This window comes from Myxine glutinosa, chromosome 4 (genome assembly GCF_964187855.1).
Source record: "Myxine glutinosa chromosome 4, kmMyxGlut1.1, whole genome shotgun sequence".
Classification (NCBI taxonomy): Eukaryota; Metazoa; Chordata; class Myxini; order Myxiniformes; family Myxinidae; genus Myxine; species Myxine glutinosa.
In genome coordinates, this window is record NC_136264.1 from 14843094 (window position 1) to 14863815 (window position 20722).

At 50.6% G+C, this 20722-nt stretch overlaps 2 protein-coding genes across 2 annotated transcripts in view; both read left to right on the forward strand.

Moving 5' to 3' along the window:
- The window catches only part of LOC137424458 (odorant receptor 131-2-like), an 86425-nt gene that overhangs the window by 27392 nt on the left and 38311 nt on the right, over positions 1 to 20722 (forward strand). The gene's annotated exons all lie outside the window — the stretch shown is intronic.
- LOC144891574 (odorant receptor 131-2-like) overlaps positions 1 to 20722 on the forward strand; it is a 35139-nt gene that overhangs the window by 966 nt on the left and 13451 nt on the right. The window contains exon 2 of the mRNA XM_078775182.1: positions 10372 to 10860. Within this exon, the coding sequence (XP_078631308.1) occupies positions 10372 to 10860 (489 nt within the window). The remainder of the gene's footprint in view (positions 1 to 10371; positions 10861 to 20722) is intronic.

Sequence of the window (20722 nt, forward strand, 5' to 3'; positions counted from 1 at the left end):
TATAATTCACCAAATGTCTGTCTGTCTGTCTGTCCGTTCGAAGGTACCGTTAAAACTGCTGAACCGATCGCAAAGATATTTTGGGTGGATAATCCTGCGATCCGCAGGGGTAAAATAACCTATTTAGTTTTCCCAATTTCAGCTTTAGTCTCCAGCATTCTCAGGTTTGGACTCCCGCATAACATTCGCGTTCGCATGACGTTCATTGTGACGTTGTGGCGGACACAAAAGCCCACTGGCGTGGTGACATCATTCCGCGCACCAAGTGGGCGGTGGCCACGCCCGAGGGGTAGGCGTGGCCTCATGATATACACCGGGCGCCCAGCCCGGAGCGGTACAGTGTTACAGTGAGCTCTTACAATAAAGACGTTTATATGTTACCGCTTGTCCGCTTCCTCCTTGCTCGCAAGCAGCGCGCGTAACGCCGCGCTTTACTGGTGACCCTCGACGTTGGATCTGCCGGAGCGATCCTTCCACACGCGACGCCATCGCCATGGCCGACTTCGTCAAACTTCCGGAATTTTGGGAGGCTCAGGCCGAAGTCTGGTTCGTCCAGGCCGAAGCCCAATTTCAGCTTCGGAGCCTCACCGGCGATGACACACGCTATTGCCACGTCGTCGCCTCCCTCGGGCCCGGCACGGCCGCTCGAGTTGTGTCCGTCCTTCGCCACCCACCGGACGGCGACAAGTACGAGGCACTCAAGCGGCTACTCCTAGCCACGTTCGGCCTCACGGACGACGCACGGGCCGACCGCCTCCTGGACCTCCCCGAGCTCGGTGAGACGCGCCCGTCGGTCCGAATGGACCATATGCTGTCACTGTTGGGCGATGAAGCCCCCGGTTCGCTATTCCGGGCGCTTTTCCGGCGCCAACTTCCAGCGCAGGTTCGCTTCGCGTTGGCCGGGACCGGGCTAACGGAACCCCGAGCATTGGCAGCCGAGGCGGACAGGTACTTCACCGCTTCGGACACGCGGGCGAGAGTCGGCGTGGCCGTCACAGTCCTCGAGGCTGACGATGCTGCTGTTCCACAGCATCAGCTTCTACAGCACACGCGGCATGCTGATATGCACCTCGTGAACGCCGCCACGCCCCGCGGCGAAAACCGCCACCGCGGGGAAACCCGCCAACTACACCGGCCTGGCGGAGCCAGCCACGCTCCTCCAGCTCCACCACCTGGTGCTGGTTCCACGCCAAGTTCGGCCACGAAGCTCGGCGGTGTCATCTGCCGTGCTCCTTCAACGGGTCGGGAAACGCCTGGGCCGGCGCTCAATAGTGGCGATGAGCGCCGGCCGTTCGAGCAGCCTGCTGTTCATAACGGACACCTTCTCCGGGCGCCGTTACCTGTGCGACACGGGAGCGCAGGTGAGTGTCATTCCCGCCGGCACGTCAGACAAGCACGCCGTGGGTGGGGGCCCCGCGCTGCTTGCCGCGAACGGGACGCCCATCCGTACGTACGGAAAACGCTGCCTCTCTCTGCGGTTTGGAGGGCAGGTTTTCCGATGGACGTTCGTCACCGCCGACGTGCCCATGGCACTGCTTGGCGCGGACTTCCTGTGCGCTAATGGGCTCCTGGTCGACGTCAAGCGCAGACGTCTTGTCCAGGCCGAGACGTTCAGCTCGCTCGCTTGTGCGTTGCCTAGCTCAACGAGCGGCTTGCCAAGCGGCTTGCCGAACGGTTCGGTTCCGGCCACGTTGGTCTGTACGCTTCCGGCAGCGGACGCATTCACCCGCCTCCTCGCCGGCTTCCCGGCCCTCACGCGGCCCACCTTCTCGGCGGGGGCCGTCAAGCACGGGGTGGCCCATCACATCCCCACCGTCGGGCCACCGGTCTACACCCGGGCACGCCGCCTCGAGCCGACGAAGCTGGCGGTGGCAAAAGCGGGGTTCGCTACCCTGGAGCGACTCGGCATCGTTCGGCGCTCAGAGAGCGCTTGGGCGTCGCCACTGCACATCGTGCCGAAGCCCGGCAGGGGATGGCGACCGTGCGGGGACTATCGCCGTCTCAATGACGCCACGACTCCCGACCGCTACCCCGTCCCCCACATTCAGGACTTTTCCGCCCGTTTGGCGTGCAGGTCCTTCTTCTCGAAGGTGGACCTCATACGCGGCTACCATCAGGTCCCCGTCAGGCCGGAGGACGTCCCGAAGACGGCGGTCATCACGCCATTCGGACTCTTCGAGTTCCTGCGCATGCCCTTCGGTCTGAAGAATGCAGCTCAGGCGTTCCAGCGACTGATGGACAGCGTCCTGCGCGACTTGGATTTTGTCTACGTCTACCTGGACGATATCCTCGTCGCCAGCGCGTCCCGCGAAGAGCACCTACGCCACCTCCGCACGCTCTTCGAACGCCTGGGCCAGCATGGCCTGATTGTGAACCCCGCAAAGTGCCGGTTTGGCGCCGCCACAATCGATTTTCTGGGGCACCGTGTCACCAGGCACGGAGCCGTCCCCCTGCCGGCCAAGGTGGAGGCGGTGAAGGGGTTTCCGCGCCCCCGCACGATCAGAGGGCTGCAGGAGTTCCTGGGCATGGTGAACTTTTACCATCGGTTCCTGCCCCGTATCGCCCAGCTCCTGCGCCCCCTGCACGAAGCTCTCCGAGGTAAGCCGGGCAAAGGCGACGTTACCTGGACCGAGCAGATGGACACGGCGTTCAAGGGCGCGAAGCTCGCCTTGGCTAACGCCACTATGCTCGCGCACCCGGCGCCCGATGCACCGATCGCCCTCACCACCGATGCCTCGGACTACGCGGTGGGCGCGGTGCACGAGCAATGGGTGCGTGGAGCTTGGCAACCGCTGGCGTTCTTTAGCCGGCAGCTTCGCCCGCCCGAACGCCGTTACAGTACCTTCGACCGCGAGTTGCTCGGACTTCACTTGGCGGTCAGGCACTTCCGCCATCTGCTCGAGGGCCGTGCGTTCACTGCCTTCGTCGACCACAAGCCGCTGATCTTCGCGATGGGCAAGGTCACCGAGCCGTGGTCGGCCCGGCAGCAGCGTCACCTCTCGGCCGTGTCCGAGTACACGACGGACATCCAGCACGTCGCGGGGAAGGACAACCCGGTGGCGGATTGCCTTTCCCGGGCCGTCGCCCACGCAGTCCACCTCGGCATCGACTATGCCCGGATGGCAGCGGACCAGGCTGCTGACCCCGACGTCCAGGCCTTGCGGACCGCCGTCACGGGCCTCCGCGTCACCGAGGTGCCGTTCGATGGCGCGGGCGCGGCCCTCTTGTGCGACGTCTCCCTCGGGCGTCCTCGCCCCATCGTGCCCGCGGGCTGGCAGCGCCAGGTGTTTGACGCCATCCACGGCCTGTCCCACCCGGGCGCGAGGGCCTCCCAAAGGCTGATCGCCGACAAGTTCGTCTGGCATGGCCTCCGGAAGGCCGTCCGCGGCTGGGCCAGGACGTGCCTCGCGTGCCAGCGCGCCAAGGTGCACCGGCACACCCAGACCCCGTTGGCCCCGTTCACGGTGCCGGAACGCCGGTTTGACCACGTCCACGTGGACCTGGTGGGACCTCTGCCCCCCTCGCGGGGTTTCACCTACGTCCTCACCATGGTGGACCGCACCACCCGGTGGCCGGAGGCCGTGCCCTTGGCGTCGACAACGGCGGCCGATGTCGCGCAGGCTTTCATCGCCACCTGGGTCGCCCGGTTCGGCGCCCCCTCAGACATCTCATCCGACCGCGGCCCCCAGTTCACCTCGGAGCTCTGGGGGGCGGTTGCGCAGGGGCTCGGGGTCCGGCTGCACCGAACCACGGCCTACCACCCCCAGGCTAACGGCCTGTGTGAGCGATTTCACCGCTCATTGAAGGCCGCGCTCCGGGCCACCCTCCGCGACGGCAGCTGGGTCGACAGGCTCCCCTGGGTCCTGCTGGGCCTCCGGACGGCGCCCAAGGAGGACCTGCGCGCATCCGCGGCGGAGTTGGTCTTCGGGCAACCGCTGCGGGTGCCGGGCGAGTTCCTCCCCGACTCCACGGCACCATGGTCCGCGGCACAGCAGCGCTCCGCTCGGCAAGAGACCGCCCAGAGGTTCGCCCCGGTGCCAACGGCATGCCACGGGCACCCACCGACGCACGTCGCCCCGGAGCTTCGCACGGCGGAGTACGTCTTCGTCCGCCACGATGCCCATCGGACACCACTGCGGCCCCCGTACGACGGGCCTTTCCGCGTGCTGGAGACCGGGGCGAAGCACTTCACCCTGGACATCGGCGGTACTCCTGACCGCGTTTCGGTAGACCGCCTCAAGCCGGCCCACCTCGATGTGGACCATCCACCGCCAGTGGCCCGACCCCCACGTCGGGGCCGCCCTCCTGCGGGCGGACCCCCGGCACCGCCCAGCCCCGCCGCCACGCCGCCCCCCCGGTCCTGCACCCATCCCAGGGGCAGCCAGGGGCATCCCCCTGGCATCCCTGCACCCCGGACGCCGCCGATCGCCAGGGGGCGCTTCGGCCGGGTCATTCGTCTGCCCCGCAAACTGGCCCTCCAGGTGCGCGGGAATTCTGGGGGGGCGCGTGTGGCGGACACAAAAGCCCACTGGCGTGGTGACATCATTCCGCGCACCAAGTGGGCGGTGGCCACGCCCGAGGGGTAGGCGTGGCCTCATGATATACACCGGGCGCCCAGCCTGGAGCGGTACAGTGTTACAGTGAGCTCTTACAATAAAGACGTTTATATGTTACCGCTTGTCCGCTTCCTCCTTGCTCGCAAGCAGCGCGCGTAACGCCGCGCTTTAACGTCTTCTTACGTCGAGCAACGGTACCCGGCCTATGGGCGGGGCTTCAATTGGGAGGCCCAAATGAAAAGGCTAAATATCGGTGGAAAACACAATGGAATAATATTTGAAACACGATGGAATAATATTTACCGATATGAACAGTGATGTGGCTTTTATTGAAATTCTAAAGACACTGATTAGATTTTGATCATTTGCGTGTGATATGATTCAACGGATGTTTATATGAATCGTTTAAAATAAAAAAAGCCTTCAATTTCTGATATTTTGCCATCGCCATATGTAGTTCGCCACGGACCCACGATCGATGTTTCTCCACGTGAACGTACCCGTTTGTTTGCGAACAGGTACGTTTTTCATGGAAGTCCTTCACGAACTTGCTGTCCATGTCTGCCGTGCGACTGAAGGTGCTACAGGAATGTGGAATTTATTGGTTTCATACTTTAGCATTCACCGTATCTGCATTGCCTGTTTGCTTCTGGCCTCCCACCCGTGCATAGCACGGGTATTTCTCTAGTATAACAAATATCATGACACATTACATTTTGTAGTCCATTGTATAATTTAAATAAACATAAATGCAAATTTCGCATGTGGAAAAAGTAAGTACACCCCTACATTTATCACTACTTCAAATACCTAAAATTAGGATCAGGTGCACCAGCTCAGGTGCAAATGATTAGAACATCGTTAGAGAGGATCTTGGACGAACCTGTCTCATTTAAACCTCAGACATTTAGTTTCGTTTGCTCTTTGTTGTTGAAGTGTGTGGCATCACCATGCCTAGATCAAAAGAGCTCCCTGAGGCCTTCAGAAAGAAGGTTATAGATGCCTCCGAATCTGGGAAGGGATTTTAAAAGATCTCCAAACAATTTGAAATCAATCATTCAACTGTCCGGAAGATCATCTACAAGTGGTGAAGATTCCAAACAACTGCCAACTTGTTCAGGCCAGGCCGCCCCAGCAAGTTCAGCCCGAGAGCAGACCGCAAGATGCTGAAAGAAGTCTCTAAGAACCCCAGAATGTCATCACGGGACCGACAGGTAGCTCTTGCCACTGTTGATGTCAAAGTGCACGAGTCTACCATTAGAAAGAGGCTGCACAATTTTGATCGACATGGGAGGTGTGCCAGGAGGAAACCTTTGCTGTCCAGAAAGAACATCAGGGCAAGACTAAAGTTTGCCAATGAACACCTAGGCAAAGACCAGCACTTCTGGAACAATGTGCTCTGGACAGATGAGTCAAAGGTAGAGCTATTTGGCCACAGTACCAGAAGACATGTTTGACGAAAACCAAAGACAGCATTTGACCACAAGAACCTGATGCCAACTGTAAAGCATGGTGGTGGAAATATTATGGTTTGGGGCAGCTTTGCTGCATCAGGGCCTGGGCAGCTCACCATCATAGAATCCACTATGAATTCTTCATTGTACCAGAGGGTGCTTGAGGATAATGTGAGGCCATCTGTCGGAAAGTTGAAGCTCAACCGAAGGTGGACCTTGCAACATGACAATGACCCTAAACGTACCAGTAAATCCACCAAGGAATGGCTGAAAAGAAAGAAATGGAGCGTTCTGGAATGGCCAAGTCAAAGCCCGGATCTAAATCCCATCGAGATGTTGTTGGGGGATTTGAAACGAGCTGTGCATGTAAGAAACTCCTCAAACATCGCACAGCTGAAATAATTCTGCATGGAGGAGTGGGCAAAAATTTCTCCCAGTCGATGTCAGAGACTGGTCGACAGTTATAAGAAACGCCTACTTGAGGTTGTTTCTGCCAAAGGGGGCAATACCACCTATTAGAGCCAAGGATGTACTTACTTTTTCCACATGCGAAATTTGCATTTATGTTCATTTAAATTATACAATGGACTACAAAATGTAAATGTTTCATGATATTTGTTATATTATATCACCTTTATCTATCAATATTGTTGAAATGAAGATCAAATAGCTGTATGTTGAAGTAAGTTGAAAAAGTCGAAACTTTACATGGGGTGTACTTACTTTTTCACGTGCCTGCAGGTATTAGTCTACATTTCATGTCGAGGAAACCAAACTAGAACGGCACTCGGTAGAGAGCACACATCCGCCAGGCTGAACAGTTTACATTTTCTATCCACTGATAGGTCGGATCTGGATTCAGACCTGAAACAAAATCGAATCGGCTTGTTCTTGTCACTTACCCAAGTCATCCACCAAGTTTTGTCAAATGTCGTCCACAACTTTTTGAAATGTCATGCTCTCTATCGTTTTTGGCCCTATTACTTACTCAATGGTGAAGAATCACTTCAAAAAAATTCTCTGATCTGGATCCGGATTCGAATCTTCACCAAAATTGAATCGATTCTTCTTTGTCACACCTCGAACCTGTCCACCAAGTTACATCTGATTTCGTCCACAACTTTGAGATATCGTGCTATATATTGTTTTATTTTCCATCTCTCAATGGTGAAGAATCTCTTTAAAATTCTCAGATCCAGATCCGATTTCGGATCTTCATCAAAATCTAATCATTTCGTCCTTGTCACATACCCAACCTTTCCACCAAATTTCGTCCAAATCGGTCCACAACGTTTTCAAATATCCTGTTCACAAACAGACAAACGTGACAGACTGACGTATAACGAAAATTGCAAAAGAAACAACAGACAAGGGTGAAAACATAACATCCATCCGCCTTCAGTGGCAGATGTAAATATAAAACAATTATTAAACATGCCACAAAAGAAAGCAACCGCCTCAAATACAAACAAGCGAAGAAGGTATAAAGAAAAGAGCACAACGATGCCTGCGAGAACGCCCATGCCTTCACACACCACCAACCCCATCTGGAGGGTGTAAAGATTTACTGCAGGTATGACCACCGGAGCCAAGTGAGCGAGTCCTCTGCGGGATGAAGATTTGGTTCTTCAATCCCTGGAGGAGGAGGGGCAAATGTCCAAAGCTCTCTTCACCTTGTCAGGGCCTGTAGATCATCCTGGTGCAAATCTGTGACATGGCGTTTAAAATCTAAATGGGCCCACGGGTCCTCTCCCGGATCGTCCACGCCAACCTTCTATGGCCATACAAGGGCGATGAGACACACTCATGGATCGCCTCGATCCTAGTAGGAGAAGCAATGATGAGCATCTCTGCAAATACAGGGGGCTCATTAGATTAGAGAGAAAAATTTGGAACACACGTGGGTCACTCGTAAATTTGTCCACGTGAGGGCACAGGAACATTAGCCTGAGGGAGTATTAGCTTAGAAGGGGGAGGGGGGTAGTGGGTTTAGATGGAAGCATTTGGGACATTGGGTTATAGACCAGATGGATTTCTGAGAAATGTGAATGTTAGGTGCATTTTTGGGTAAAAGTTGGGAACCTCACTTTTTAACATAATTAGGGTATGCTGGTTCCCAAGTTCCCGGTTCCCATTAACCCGGTTCCCAAGCCGAATTTTGAGTTTTTGACCTTCTAATTAGCATAAACAAAATGGCCACCAAACTGCCATTTTTGGACAATTTCTTTGAACAAGCATTTATATATCATGTATATACATGCAGCTCTTTTACTTTATAACTTTTTCCCCAAAATGCACCTCAAAGCTAATACATGGCCTTTTTTCATAAATCCGTCTCGTCCATATTATGGTTGGCGACATATTGAAACGGACATTCAAACTGATATTGAAATTGGACACTATAAAATGGGAAATGGTTTTAATAAGACAATGTTTCACACAACCATTTATTATAAAATTAAGTATACATGGCCATGAAGCACAAACATTCAGGAATGTCACACATGTTGTTTTGCCAAACTACCTCAAATTCATACAAGGGGTCTGATCATCACTCTGTTGCTGACAGGCACACATTGATGTGCACCTCAACTCTGAATAGCGACATTTGCAGCGTCGAGTCTTGCATTGCTTCTGGCATGCACAACAAATCATCTTGAGGCAACTTTCTGGGATTGGACTCGGTGAAATCAGAATAGGCTCTAGTCCTGAATCACCACGTTTCCATCCCATTTACACAGGTGCATGAAGGTCAGGTATGGCACAATGAGCATTTCTCCATACCATGGCTTGATAGTGTACTCGCATCAAATGGAAATGAAGAGCATCACTTGTCGGTGACATTGCTTCTGGTTTACCAGTCTTGGAGAACAACATATGCTGTGCTGAATCAACAGAGGTTGTTCTGTGAACATTATATATTCTGCAGACAAACGCTTCTGCAGATTTGATTGTCTCCTCTGTGAGTTCACCAATGCCCAAGTTCTTTAGCACTTTATTCAAAACTAAAAAAAAACAACTCAAAATTCGGCTTGGGAACTGGGTTAATCGAATTCAGCATACCCTCATTATGTTAAAAAGTGAGGTTCCTAACTTTTACACAAAAATGCACCTAGAAGCTTATACATGGCCTTTTTCCATAAATCCATCTAGTCTATTAGATTTAGAGGGCAAGTGGATAGATAGTTTGGTGCAGGAGTGTGGAAATGGAAAATGGAGTGAATGTGGGAGAGCAGCCTGGGAGAGAATGAAAGGCTTGAATGATGGTGTGAATGAGTGACTGGGAAGGAATGAATCCCGGCCAAGGAAGCTGAGGCTAGTTAAAAATCAGCCAGAGGGATCCAGCCACTTTACAATGGATGTCGTTCTGCAGTTGGTGCTGTGTGGAAAGTGTTATTTTTCAGGGTGCCAGGTAAATTGATGGGCTCGGAGTATGACTCACAAGAGAGGTGAGTGTAGTCGTGAAGGGCACCCCTGGCACTGTGATCCTGTAGGCCAGAAGTAGACCCTGAGCTCAGAGGGGAATGCCAAATTTTTGGGTCCAGGAATGCAGAAGAGGGAACCAGAGCACCAATTGCCAGTGAGGGCACCGGGGGCAGGAGGAGGCGAAGAAGTCGGAAGAGCTCTTGCCATCAATTTGGAATGGAGCAGGGAAGCTCGGTGGCGGCCCAGACAGGCGATAGTGTGGGGGCAAGGATGGAAAACAGAGGGCCAGGCTCGAAGAAGTGTGAGCACCAACGTGCGGGACGATGGGTGATTAAGGTTATTAGAATCGCTTAGTTTGAAGGAGACATGTTCGTGGGTCTTGAAGGAGTTTAATTGATAAGGTAATGACTGCTAGGATAGTTAGAAATGTTTCCTCTTCACAACCTATATGCCCAGATGATTACCGGCCACTGGATTTGTCTGCCTGAGAATGCTTTGGGACCTGCAGATGCATTTCGAACTCGTGCCGAGGTTCCCACAGATCCACCTTTTCTCTTAATGGTTTCATAGGGGATTAGGGGATTTCTAAGGACTGGACATAGTACGCCCCAAGAGACGCAATAGTTAGAGATGTAGGGAAGGGTTAGAAGAAGGCTAGAAACAGAGCAGGAACAGAAGGGGAAAAAGGGGCATGGACACTATCAAGGATAGGCCCATTGAGGTATGACGTGTACCAGAAGAGGCTGGCCAGCAACACCTGCCTTGCCATGTCTTTTTTGCCTTTGCCATGACCATTGAACAGGGGGGTGGGAAACAAGAAACTTTCGTATGAGAAGAAGGTGACACCTGTATTAAAAGGTATTAATTTCACACAATAATCTTGTAAATCCCTATATTACTGATTTTTTCTCATCGTTAACCTCTGTCACCTACAGTCTTTTCAGTGATCTGACATTGCTGCTAATCTCCACGACGATGTTAACCTTCACCTGGAACAGGATTTGCATGCCGTTTTTGATATGCATCACATTGAACACAATGGGCAACCTATTGTTCCTGAGTAGCGTGTCCTGTGTGGTTGCTATGACAGCTGAGCGTTACGTCGCAATATGCCATCCTATGCGCTACCACGCGGGTCTCTGTGGCCCACAAATGGCAACACTGGTCCTTTCTTTCATATGGTTGGCTTCACTTTCTGTCCCTACTTTTTTCACCACCTTGTTGGCGGTGAAGACAAGAGAGGTGAAACGGCTCATTGTTTGTGAAATACAGAATTTGGAGAGTTTTGATCAGTTTTACACGTCAATCAAGAATATCATGTACGGGTGCTTCTTTGTGTCCAGTTCACTTGCAGTAATTTTTACTTACATCCAGCTGACATTGATTTCAAGAAGGGCTTCAAACGATTTTGGTGCATCATCCAGGTAAATTCCAAGCAGGAAGCCTGATGATTGTGCTTGCAGTGAAATAAATCACATATTTGGCTGCGCTTGGATGGGTTTGAGGGTTGTGGAGTTGCGGCCAAACCCAGAATCCTGTCCAGGTTCCTCCTGCTAACTCCATCTTTGCTCTTTACGTTTTTTTTGATTCCTTCTGATGACTCCAATGCAGTATTTGTTTTCCGTTTCATTACTATTGTATCATATCCTGATGCTGTGTGGACTGCTTCCCCACTGATGAACCGTTTATTTTTTTTGTTTTGTTTTTGTATACAAGATCGAGGTTCGTGGAAGAGCTTTTTTAAAAAATTTTATTTTTTTTATTTTTTTGTATACAAGATCGAGGCTCGTGAAAGAGCGAACATTAATCACACAGAAAGACAAACAGACACACAAAACAAATAACATCGGGAGCGGTAGACAAGATGGGGAGAGAGGGGGAAGGACACAAACACAACATTTGAGAGCAGGGACCGAGAGACATGGAGACATCGAGAGAACTGTGGGAGGGAGAGGGCTTTGGGGGGGCGGCATGGGAAAGGGGGGGGGGGGTGGGAGAGGTATAAAACATATGGACACTGCCAAGACTTCCAGGAAAGAAGTTGGAATTTCAAACAAGGTGGATCTGGGGTGAATTAGTGGGGGTAGAAAAGATCAAGGTTTTGGATGGGGGAAGATAAGAGATGGTGGTGAACAGCTGTTTTGAAGACCTGGAAGGAGGAGTGTGATTGAAGTGAGTGTGGGAGTTTGTTCCAGAGGCGGGAGAAAAGAGGAATGAAAGAGTGAAGGTGAGCAGAGAGCCGAGATTTCGGCAGTTTAACCATCAGAGGGTGGCTGGCAGATCTTGTGCGACCTGTAGGAATATTTGGGGGACAGAGCACAGAGAGAGCTGGGGGAGCAAGGCCGGAGAGGAGTCGGTAGAAGACAGAAAGACCACCTACCTGCCTGCGGTGAGTGAGTGAAAGGCCCTCAGAGATAGCTTCATCGCGGGAGATTCCAATGATTCTGCAAGCTTTGGATTCAACAGCGTGAAGCCGAGCCAGGTGTGAGGCAGGAGCACCAGCCCATAGGGGAGAACAGTATTCCATTGAGCTGCGGATGAAAGCCTTGTATGTGGTGAGGAGCTCAGGTGTGCCTAGGAAGGACTTCGCACGACGGAGGATGCCCAGTCGGCGACTGGCTTTGGAGGCCAGCTTGGAAATGTGGTTTTCCCAAGAAAGATCATGGCAGATGGTGAGACCCAAAAGCTTGAGCGACAGAACTTCTTGGAGAGGATTGTTGAGAAAGTAGATGGGAGGGTTGTCCAGTCGATCTTTTCGGAGAGACATAGTAAGAGTGTGAGATTTGTCAGGATTGAAAGACATGTTCCACATGTTTGACCAGTCTGTGATTTTGTCCAGGTCTTCAGAGAGTGAGGAGGCTGCAGACTGCCGATCTGAGGGAAGAGGAATGGAGCGGCAGAGAGTGGAGTCATCAGCAAAGAGATACAGAGGATTTTCCAGAGAGTCGGAGAGATCATTGATAAAGACCAGAAAAAGCACAGGGCCCAGCACACTGCCTTGGGGAACTCCAGCCTGAACGGGAAGGGGAGATGAGAGAAATCTATTCAGGGCCACACGTTGACTACGACCAGAGAGGAAGTCCGCAAGCCATGCATGGAGATTTCCATGGATACCATAGGAGGAGAGTTTGGTGAGCAGAGCTGGGTGCCAGACCGTATCGAAGGCACGTGATATGTCAAGGGAGACAGCTCTGATTTCCTGTTTGGCATTGAGGACCTCCATCCATTGTTGAGACAGCAGAAGCAGCATGTCCAGAGTAGAGTGACCTGGTCTGAAACCAAATTGATGATCAGAGATCAAGCCATTGGAGAAGAGGAAAGATTTCATATCCGAAGCAATGATGGATTCCATGACTTTGCTGATAATTGGGAGCAGGCTGATTGGTCTGTAGTTGCAAGGATCTGTTTTTGCACCTTTTTTGTGTAAAGCGGTAATGTTTGCTGATTTCCAGGATGCTGGCAGATGACCTTGAGCAAAGGATAGGGTGAAAAGAACAGAGAGAGGGTGAGATAGAGCGGCAGAGCAGGATTTTAGGACCCGTGGGCTGATGCCATCTGGTCCAGTTGCAGAATCAGAGTCGAGGTTTGACAAAAACTCCTCCACCTTGTCAGGAGAGAAGGTCACAGAGTCCAGGAGCAGTTTGGTTCGACTGGGAAAGGTGGGAACAGAGAGAGATGGGTTTGGGACTAAGGATTTTGAGGCAAACACAGAGTTGAGGCATTCGGCTTTGTCACGTGCGATGTCAACTGTGTGGCCATTTGAGGTAAGGGAGGGGATGGAGGGGGAACAAACACCAGAAACGGATTTGACCAGACGCCACCAGGATTTGGAGGAAGGAGACAGGTTTGAGAGTTCATTCTTGAGTGAGGAGAGATAGTGCTTCCTGGCACACCTGAGGGTAGACACACACTTGTTCCGAGCTTGGTGGAAGGAACTGAGATTTCCTTCAGTTGGATTAGCCTTCCAAGAGGCAAAGGCAAGTTGTTTCAGGGCAACTGCCTCACCACAAGATTCAGTGTACCATGGACGGGAGGAAGGGTAAGACAACTGAAGGCGAGATGGGATAAATCTGTGCATGAGAGAGATCAGTTTGCTTTGGAAGAATTCCCAGGAAGAATTGATGTCAGAGGCAGTGGAGATGGGAGACCAATCCAGACGATTGATGGCTGCTTGAAGACCGTCCCAGTCGGCCTGAGTGAAATGCCAGACTCGTCGACGCTGAGGAGGCTCTCTGAGAATGGCCCAGAGACATGTCCACTTTGACAAGCACATGATCAGAAGAACCGATTGGAGCAGAAGAAGAGCAGCAGACATTAGCAGGGAAGTTAGTCATAACCAAGTCTAGAAGAGAAGATACTCCATTGGCTGAGATCCGGGTCGGGAAATTGACAGATTGTGTCAATCCCAGTGAGTCACAGAAGTCCTTTGCTGAGGTGCCATGACTGGTGAGAGAGGAACCCACACCCAACCAGGTGGCATGATGACAATTGAAGTCACCACATATGAGGAAGAGAGAGTTGGGATGAGTGGATAGAAGTTGGTCCATGTTGTCAGACAGTGAAATGTAGATGGAGTCATCACTGTTTGGGGGACGGTACAGAACACATATGAACAAAAGGTGGGAGCGGAGAGGAAGACGTAGCCAGAGGTACTCCTGGGGGTGAGGAGGAGAGAGGGCAGTGCAAGGAGAGTGAGGAAGAGAGTTTTTGATAAAGATAGCCACCCCACCACCAGGCCGAGGCTCAGGTCTATCATACCGGAGGAGGGAGTAACCAGGAAGAGATATTAAGGAATCAGAGACATCTTGAAGGAGGAAAGTCTCTGTTAAGCAGATCAAGTCTGGATTGTCAGAAGCAACCTGTATGGAGAGATCAGTCAGGTTTGAGCGAAGGCCCCGGATGTTTGAGGTCCATACCGTTAATGAAGAGAGAGGGGGAGCATCGGGTACAGGACAGGGGAGGGGAGGAGTAGGGTAAGATGAAGGATGAGAGGGGGAGGTAGGGAGAGCAGTTGTTAGTGTGTCAGCGATTGCAGAAGAGTTCCAAGAAAGGGAAGGATGAGGAGGATGAAAGGTTTGAAGGTGAAGGGATGAGGCACAGAGAGGGGTTGTTTGAGAGGGGGCAGAGGAAAGAAGAAGGTTGGGGGGGGGGTGGAGGTATGAGATAGAAGGGAGACGAAGTGGGGAGGAGGCAGCTTTGAGGAGGAGGGGGGAGGAGGGAGAATTGGAGAGGAATGGTATGGGGGGAGATTTGAATGGGAGGGGTTGGGGGGGAGTTTTGAAGGGGAGGAGTGAGGGGGGAGTTTAGGAGGGGAAGGGCAAGGGGGGAGTTCAGGAGTGGAAGGGCAAGCGGGGAGTTCAGGAGTGGAGGGGTAGGGGGGGAGTTTAAGAGTGGCGGGGCAAGGGGGGAGTTTAGGAGTGTCGGTGCAAGGGGAGGGATTTGGATGGGAGGGGCAAGAGGGGAGTTTAGAAAGTGGATGATTAATGAAAGACGAACATTGAAAACAAATTGGGTTTGTTGTGATTTTCAAGTTAGCAATCCGGTTCAGAACGATGGAGGAGGGATGGAATGAATGTGAATTTAGACCATGTAGTGAGGGAGACGTATAAGATATTGAATTTCTTTTTTTTGAGGTGGAATGAGTTGGATAGGAAATTGAGAAAAGCCTTTTAAATAGGAAGAAAAACAGCGTGTTGTAAAATACCACTGAGTAAAACACTGAAGGGGAAAGGTTATACATATTTAAATAATATTTAAACAGAACCGTGAACAATCTTATGTGCACAAAAATACCAACGGGGGGAGAGCCGAGAGGGACCACCACGAGTCACGTGAAGGGCAAACGGTGGATGGCAAGGAGTTAATGGGGGCGGGGCGAACAGCACACCTGGACAGAAAATACAGGATGAGTCAACAGTACACGTGGAGAAAGGAAAATAAATGTTTTTGGTTTTTTTTTTGTTTGTTTGGTTTTTGGGGTGGGGGGGGGGGGAGGTGGGGATTTAGAACGTTAGACAGAGTATTATGTTCGGGGTAGAAGGGAAAAAAACTAAGAGCCAAGCAAAACACGATTAAGATAACAAACACCGACGGGGTACAACTACAAGGCCGCACACGAGGAGCAGAACACGATTAAATAATTACAAGTTACAGGAAATTCAAACCAAAAGTAACTATAATCAAAACAATAACGCATGGACGAGAAAATATCGAGTTGAAATTTGACAATCTATCTGGGGAAATGGGGGAGAAACACGTGGTCACGAAACACGTGGAGCTAACATTAATCACAAAAAAACAAACTGACACATAAAACATATGATAAAGGGAGACAAGATGGGGAGAGAGACGGAAGCGCACAAGTACAACAGTAGAGAACAGGGTCATCAAGAGATCTGTGGAAGGGAGAGGGCTTTGGGGGAGGAGGCATGGGAAAGGGGACAGGGGGTGGGAGAGGTATAAAACACATGGACACTGCTAGGACTTCCAGGAAAGAAGTTGGAATCCCAAACAAGGAGGATCAAGGGGTGAATTAGCGGGGGTAGAAAAGATCAAGGTTTTGGAAGGGGGAAGATAAGAGATGGTGGTGAACAGCTGTTTTAAAGACCTGGAGGGAGGAGTGGGATTGGAGGGAGTGAGGGAGTTTGTTCCAGAGGCGGGAGAAAAGAGGAATGAAAGAGTGAAGGTGAGCAGAGAGCCGAGATTTCGGCAGGTTAACCATCAGAGGGTTGCTGGCAGATCTTGTGCGACCTGTAGGAATATTTGGGGGACAGAGCACAGAGAGAGCTGGGGGTGCAAGGCCGGAGAGGAGTCGGTAGAAGACAGAAAGACCACCAACCTGCCTGCGGTGAGTGAGTGAAAGGCCCTTGGAGTTAGCTTCATCGCGGGAGATTCCAATGATTCTGAAAGCTTTGGTTTCAACAGCGTAAAGCCGAGCTAGGTGTGAGGCAGGAGCACCAGCCCAGAGGGGAGAACAGTATTCCATTGAGCTGCGGATGAAAGCCTTGTATGTGGTGAGGAGCTCAGGTGTGCCAAGGAAGGACTTCACACGGCAGAGGATGCCCTTTCGGCAACTAGCTTTGGAGGCCAGCTTGGAAATGTGGATTTCCCATGAACTATCATGGCAGATAGTGAGACCCAAAACCTTGAGTGACAGAACTTCTTGGAGAGGATTGTTCAGAAAGTAGATGGGAGGGTTGTCCAGTCGGTCTTTTCGGAGAGACAAAGTAAGAGTGTGAGATTTGTCAGGATTGAAAGACATGTTCCAGTTGTTTGACCAGTCTTTGATTTTGTCCAGGTCTGCAGAGAGTGAGGAGGCTGCAGACTGCCGATCTGAGGGATGAGGAATGGAGTGACAGAGAGTAGAGTCATCAGCAAAGAGATAGAGAGGATTTTCAAGAGAGTCAGAGAGATCATTGATGAAGACCATAAAAAGCACAGGGCCCAGAACACTGCCTTGGGGAACTCCAGCCTGAACAGGAAGGGGAGATGAGAGAAATCCATTCAGGGCCACACGTTGACTATGACCAGAGAAGAAGTCCGCAAGCCATGCGTGGAGATTTCCATGGATACTATAGGATGAGAGTTTGTTGAGCAGAGCGGGGTGCCAGACCGTATCGAAGGCACATGATATGTCAAGGGAGACAGCTCTGACTTCCAGTTTGGCATTGAGGACCTCCATCCATTGTTGAGACAGCAGAAGCAGCAGGTCCAGAGTAGAATGACCTCGTCTAAAACCAAATTGATGATCCGAGATCAAGTCATTGGATAAGAGGAAGGATTTGATGTCAGAAGCGATGATGGATTCCATGACCTTGCTGATTATTGGGAGCAGGCTGATTGGTCTGTAGTTGCAAGGATCTGTTTTTGCACCTTTTTGTGTAAAGCGGTAATGTTGGCTGATTTCCAAGCAGATGGCAGATGACCTTGAGCAAAAGAGAGGGTGAAGATAACGGAGTGAGGGTGAGATAAAGCCGCAGAGCAGGATTTTAGCACCCGTGGGCTGATGCCTTCTTTTCCAGTTGCAGAATCAGAGTCGAGGTTTGACAAAAACTTCTCCACCTTGCCAGGAGAGAAGGACACATAGTCCAGGAGCAGCTGGGTTCGACTGGGTAATGGGTATGGTGGGTACAGAGAGAGATGGGTTCGGGACACAAGTTTTTCAGGCAAACACAGAGTTGAGACATTCGGCTTTTTCATGTGCGGTGTCAACTGTGTAGCCATTTGAGGTAAGGGAGGGGATGGAGGGGGAACAAACACCAGAAACAGATTTGACCAGACGCCACCAGGATTTGGAGGAGGGAGACAGATTTGAGAGTTCAATCTTGAGAGTGGAGAGATTTTGTTTCCTGCCACTCCTGAGGGTAGACACACACTTGTTCCAGGCTTGATGGATGGAATTGAGATTGCCTTCAGTTGGATTAGCCTTCCATGAGGTGAAGGCAAGTTGTTTCATGGCAACTGCCTCACCACAAGCTTCAGTGTACCATGGACGGGAGGAAGGGTATGACAACTGAAGACGAGATGGGATAAATCTGTGCATGAGAGAGAGCAGTTTACTTTGGAAGAATTCCCAGGATGAGTTGATGTCAGAGGCAACAGATATGGGAGACGAGTCCAGATGATTGATGGCTGCTTGAAGTTGCCAGTTGCAGAAGAAGACCGTGCCAGTTGGCCTGAGTGAAATGCCAGACTCGTCGGCGCTGAGGAGGCTCTCTGAGAATGGTCAGAGAGATGTCCACTTTAACAAGCAAATGATCAGAAGAATCGATTGGAGAAGAAGAAGAGCTGCAGACATTTGCAGGGAAGTTTTGTCAAAACCAAGTCGAGAAGAGAAGATACTCCATTGACTGAGATCCGGGTCGGGAAATTGACAGATTGTGTCAGTCCCAATGAGTCGCAGAAGTCCTTTGCTGAGGTGCCATGGCTGGTGTGAGAGGAACCCACACCCAGCCAGCTGGCAGGATGACAGTTGAAGTCACCACATATGAAGAAGAGAGAGTTGGGGTGAGTGGATAGAAGTTGGTCCATGTTGTCAGACAGGGAGATGTAAATTGAGTCATCACTGTTTGGAGGACGGTACAGAACACATATGAACAAAAGGTGGGAGCGGAGAGGAAGCCGTAGCCAGAGGTACTCCTGAGGGTGGGGTGGAGAGAGGGCAGTGCAGGGAGAGTGAGGAAGAGAGTTTTTGATGAAGATAGCAAACCCACCACCAGGACGAGGCTCAGGTTTATCATACCGGAGGAGGGAGTAACCAGGAAGAGATATTAAGGAATCAGAGACATCTTGAAGGAGGAAAGTTTCTGTTAAGCAGATTACGTCTGGTTTGTCAGAAGAAACCTGTATGGGGAGATCAATCAGGTTTGAGCGAAGGCCCCGGATGTTTGAGGTTCATACCGTTAAGGAAGAGGGAGGGGTGGAGCATCGGGTACAGGACAGCGGAGGGGTAAGGGAAGATGAGGGGTGAGAGGGGGAGTTAGGGAGAGCTGTTGATAGTGTGTCGGAGATTGCTGAAGAGTTAGGAGGAAGGGAAGGATGAGGAGGGCAAAAGGTTTGATGGTGATGGGATGAGGCACAGTGAGGTGCTGTCTGAGGGGGAGGGTGGGCAGAGCAAATTCAAAGGTTGGAGGAGGTGGAGGTATGTGATGGAAGGTAGAGGAAGTGGGGAGGAGCGGGAGGGGGGAGAATTGGAGGAAGATAGTAGGGGAGGAGATTAAAGGGGAGGGGTGGGGGAGGAAGTTTTGAAGGGGAGGGGTGAGGGGGGAGTTTTGAAGGGGAAGGGTCAGGGGTAGAATTGAAAGGGAGGAGTGAGGAGGGAGTTTTTGAGGGGAGGGGGAGTTTCGGAGGGGAGGGGTGAGGAGGGAGTTTTGGAGGGGAGGGGTGAGTGGGAGTTTAGGAGGGGAGGGGTGAGGGTGGAGTTTTGAAAGTGGATGATTAATGAAAAACGATCATTTATAACAAACTGGGTTTATTGTGATTTTCAAGTCAGAGATCCATTTGAAAACGATGGAGGAGGGGTGGAATGAGGGTGAGTTTAGAGAATATAGAAAGGAAGGACTGTACGAGATTGATTTTTTTTTTTGACATCAAATTATTTTTAATGAGGAAATTGAAAAACGCCTTTTAAATAGGAAGAAAAACAGCCTGTTGTAATAAACCACTGATTAAAACACTGCAGGGGAAAGTTTAAACATATTTAAACATAACTGTGAAAAACAATCTGGGAAAAGTCCCTGAAGTGAGGGCGTGGATCAGAGATAGGAGAAAGGGTTGAATGAGTATGGAGGAAACTAGAATTGGAAAGGCGAGTATCGGCTGGAGATGGAAGAAAAGGAGATAAAGGGGGTGGGGCGAGACAACAGCACATGTGGGGGCCCATGAGGAGAGAAGGAAATAATAATTATATATTATATTATATATATATTATATATATATATATATATATATATATATATATATATATATATATATATATATTTAAAACGTTAGACAAAGGGTAGATGTTCGGGGAAGTTAGGGGGAGAAGAGAAAATCTTAGAAACAAGCAACACAGCAAAGGAAAGAACTTAAATTCACAAAACACCAACAGGGGGGGGGGGGGGGGAGGGAAGCCTAGATAGACCAGGCCACGCACGTGGTGTGAACAGAAAACGATTAATTATACACGTTTGCACGAATTGCAACCCAATACTAACTAGAAACACACAGTAACACATACACAATAAAATAACGAGTGGAAATTTGACAAAGACACAAATGGGAAAATACTTAAATTTTGATGCCGTGCAGAGGTTGAAGTCGCTTCCTCATTCGAAGGACCGAAAGCTGAAGTCCCAAGTTGTTGTCGTTGGTTGGTCGTTGGACGGAAGTCGTTGGTAGCTTGTAACTGTTGCTGCATTTTTGCCTGAGGAAGAACTGCTGAAATCTATCTATCTGGGTACTTCCCAACATCTTTGTTCCTTTCACATTTCTTTCTACGATTTCATATTTCTCTTTATTCATTCTATTCTTGCTTCTTTGTTTCTCTCTTTCTTTATCTATCTGTCTTCGGAGAAATGAATTCTTGCAAAAATGTTTTTTTTTTCTGGAAGGCTCACTTTGCTGCGCTTGGATGGGTTTGAGGGTTGTAGAAATGCAGCTGAAACCAGAATCCTATCCAGGTTCCTCCTGATGACTCCATCTTTGCTCTTTACTTTTTTTTTTCCGGTTCCTTCTGATGACTCCAATGAAGTATTTGTTTTCCGTTTCACTACTATCGTATCATATTATCCTGATGCTGTATGG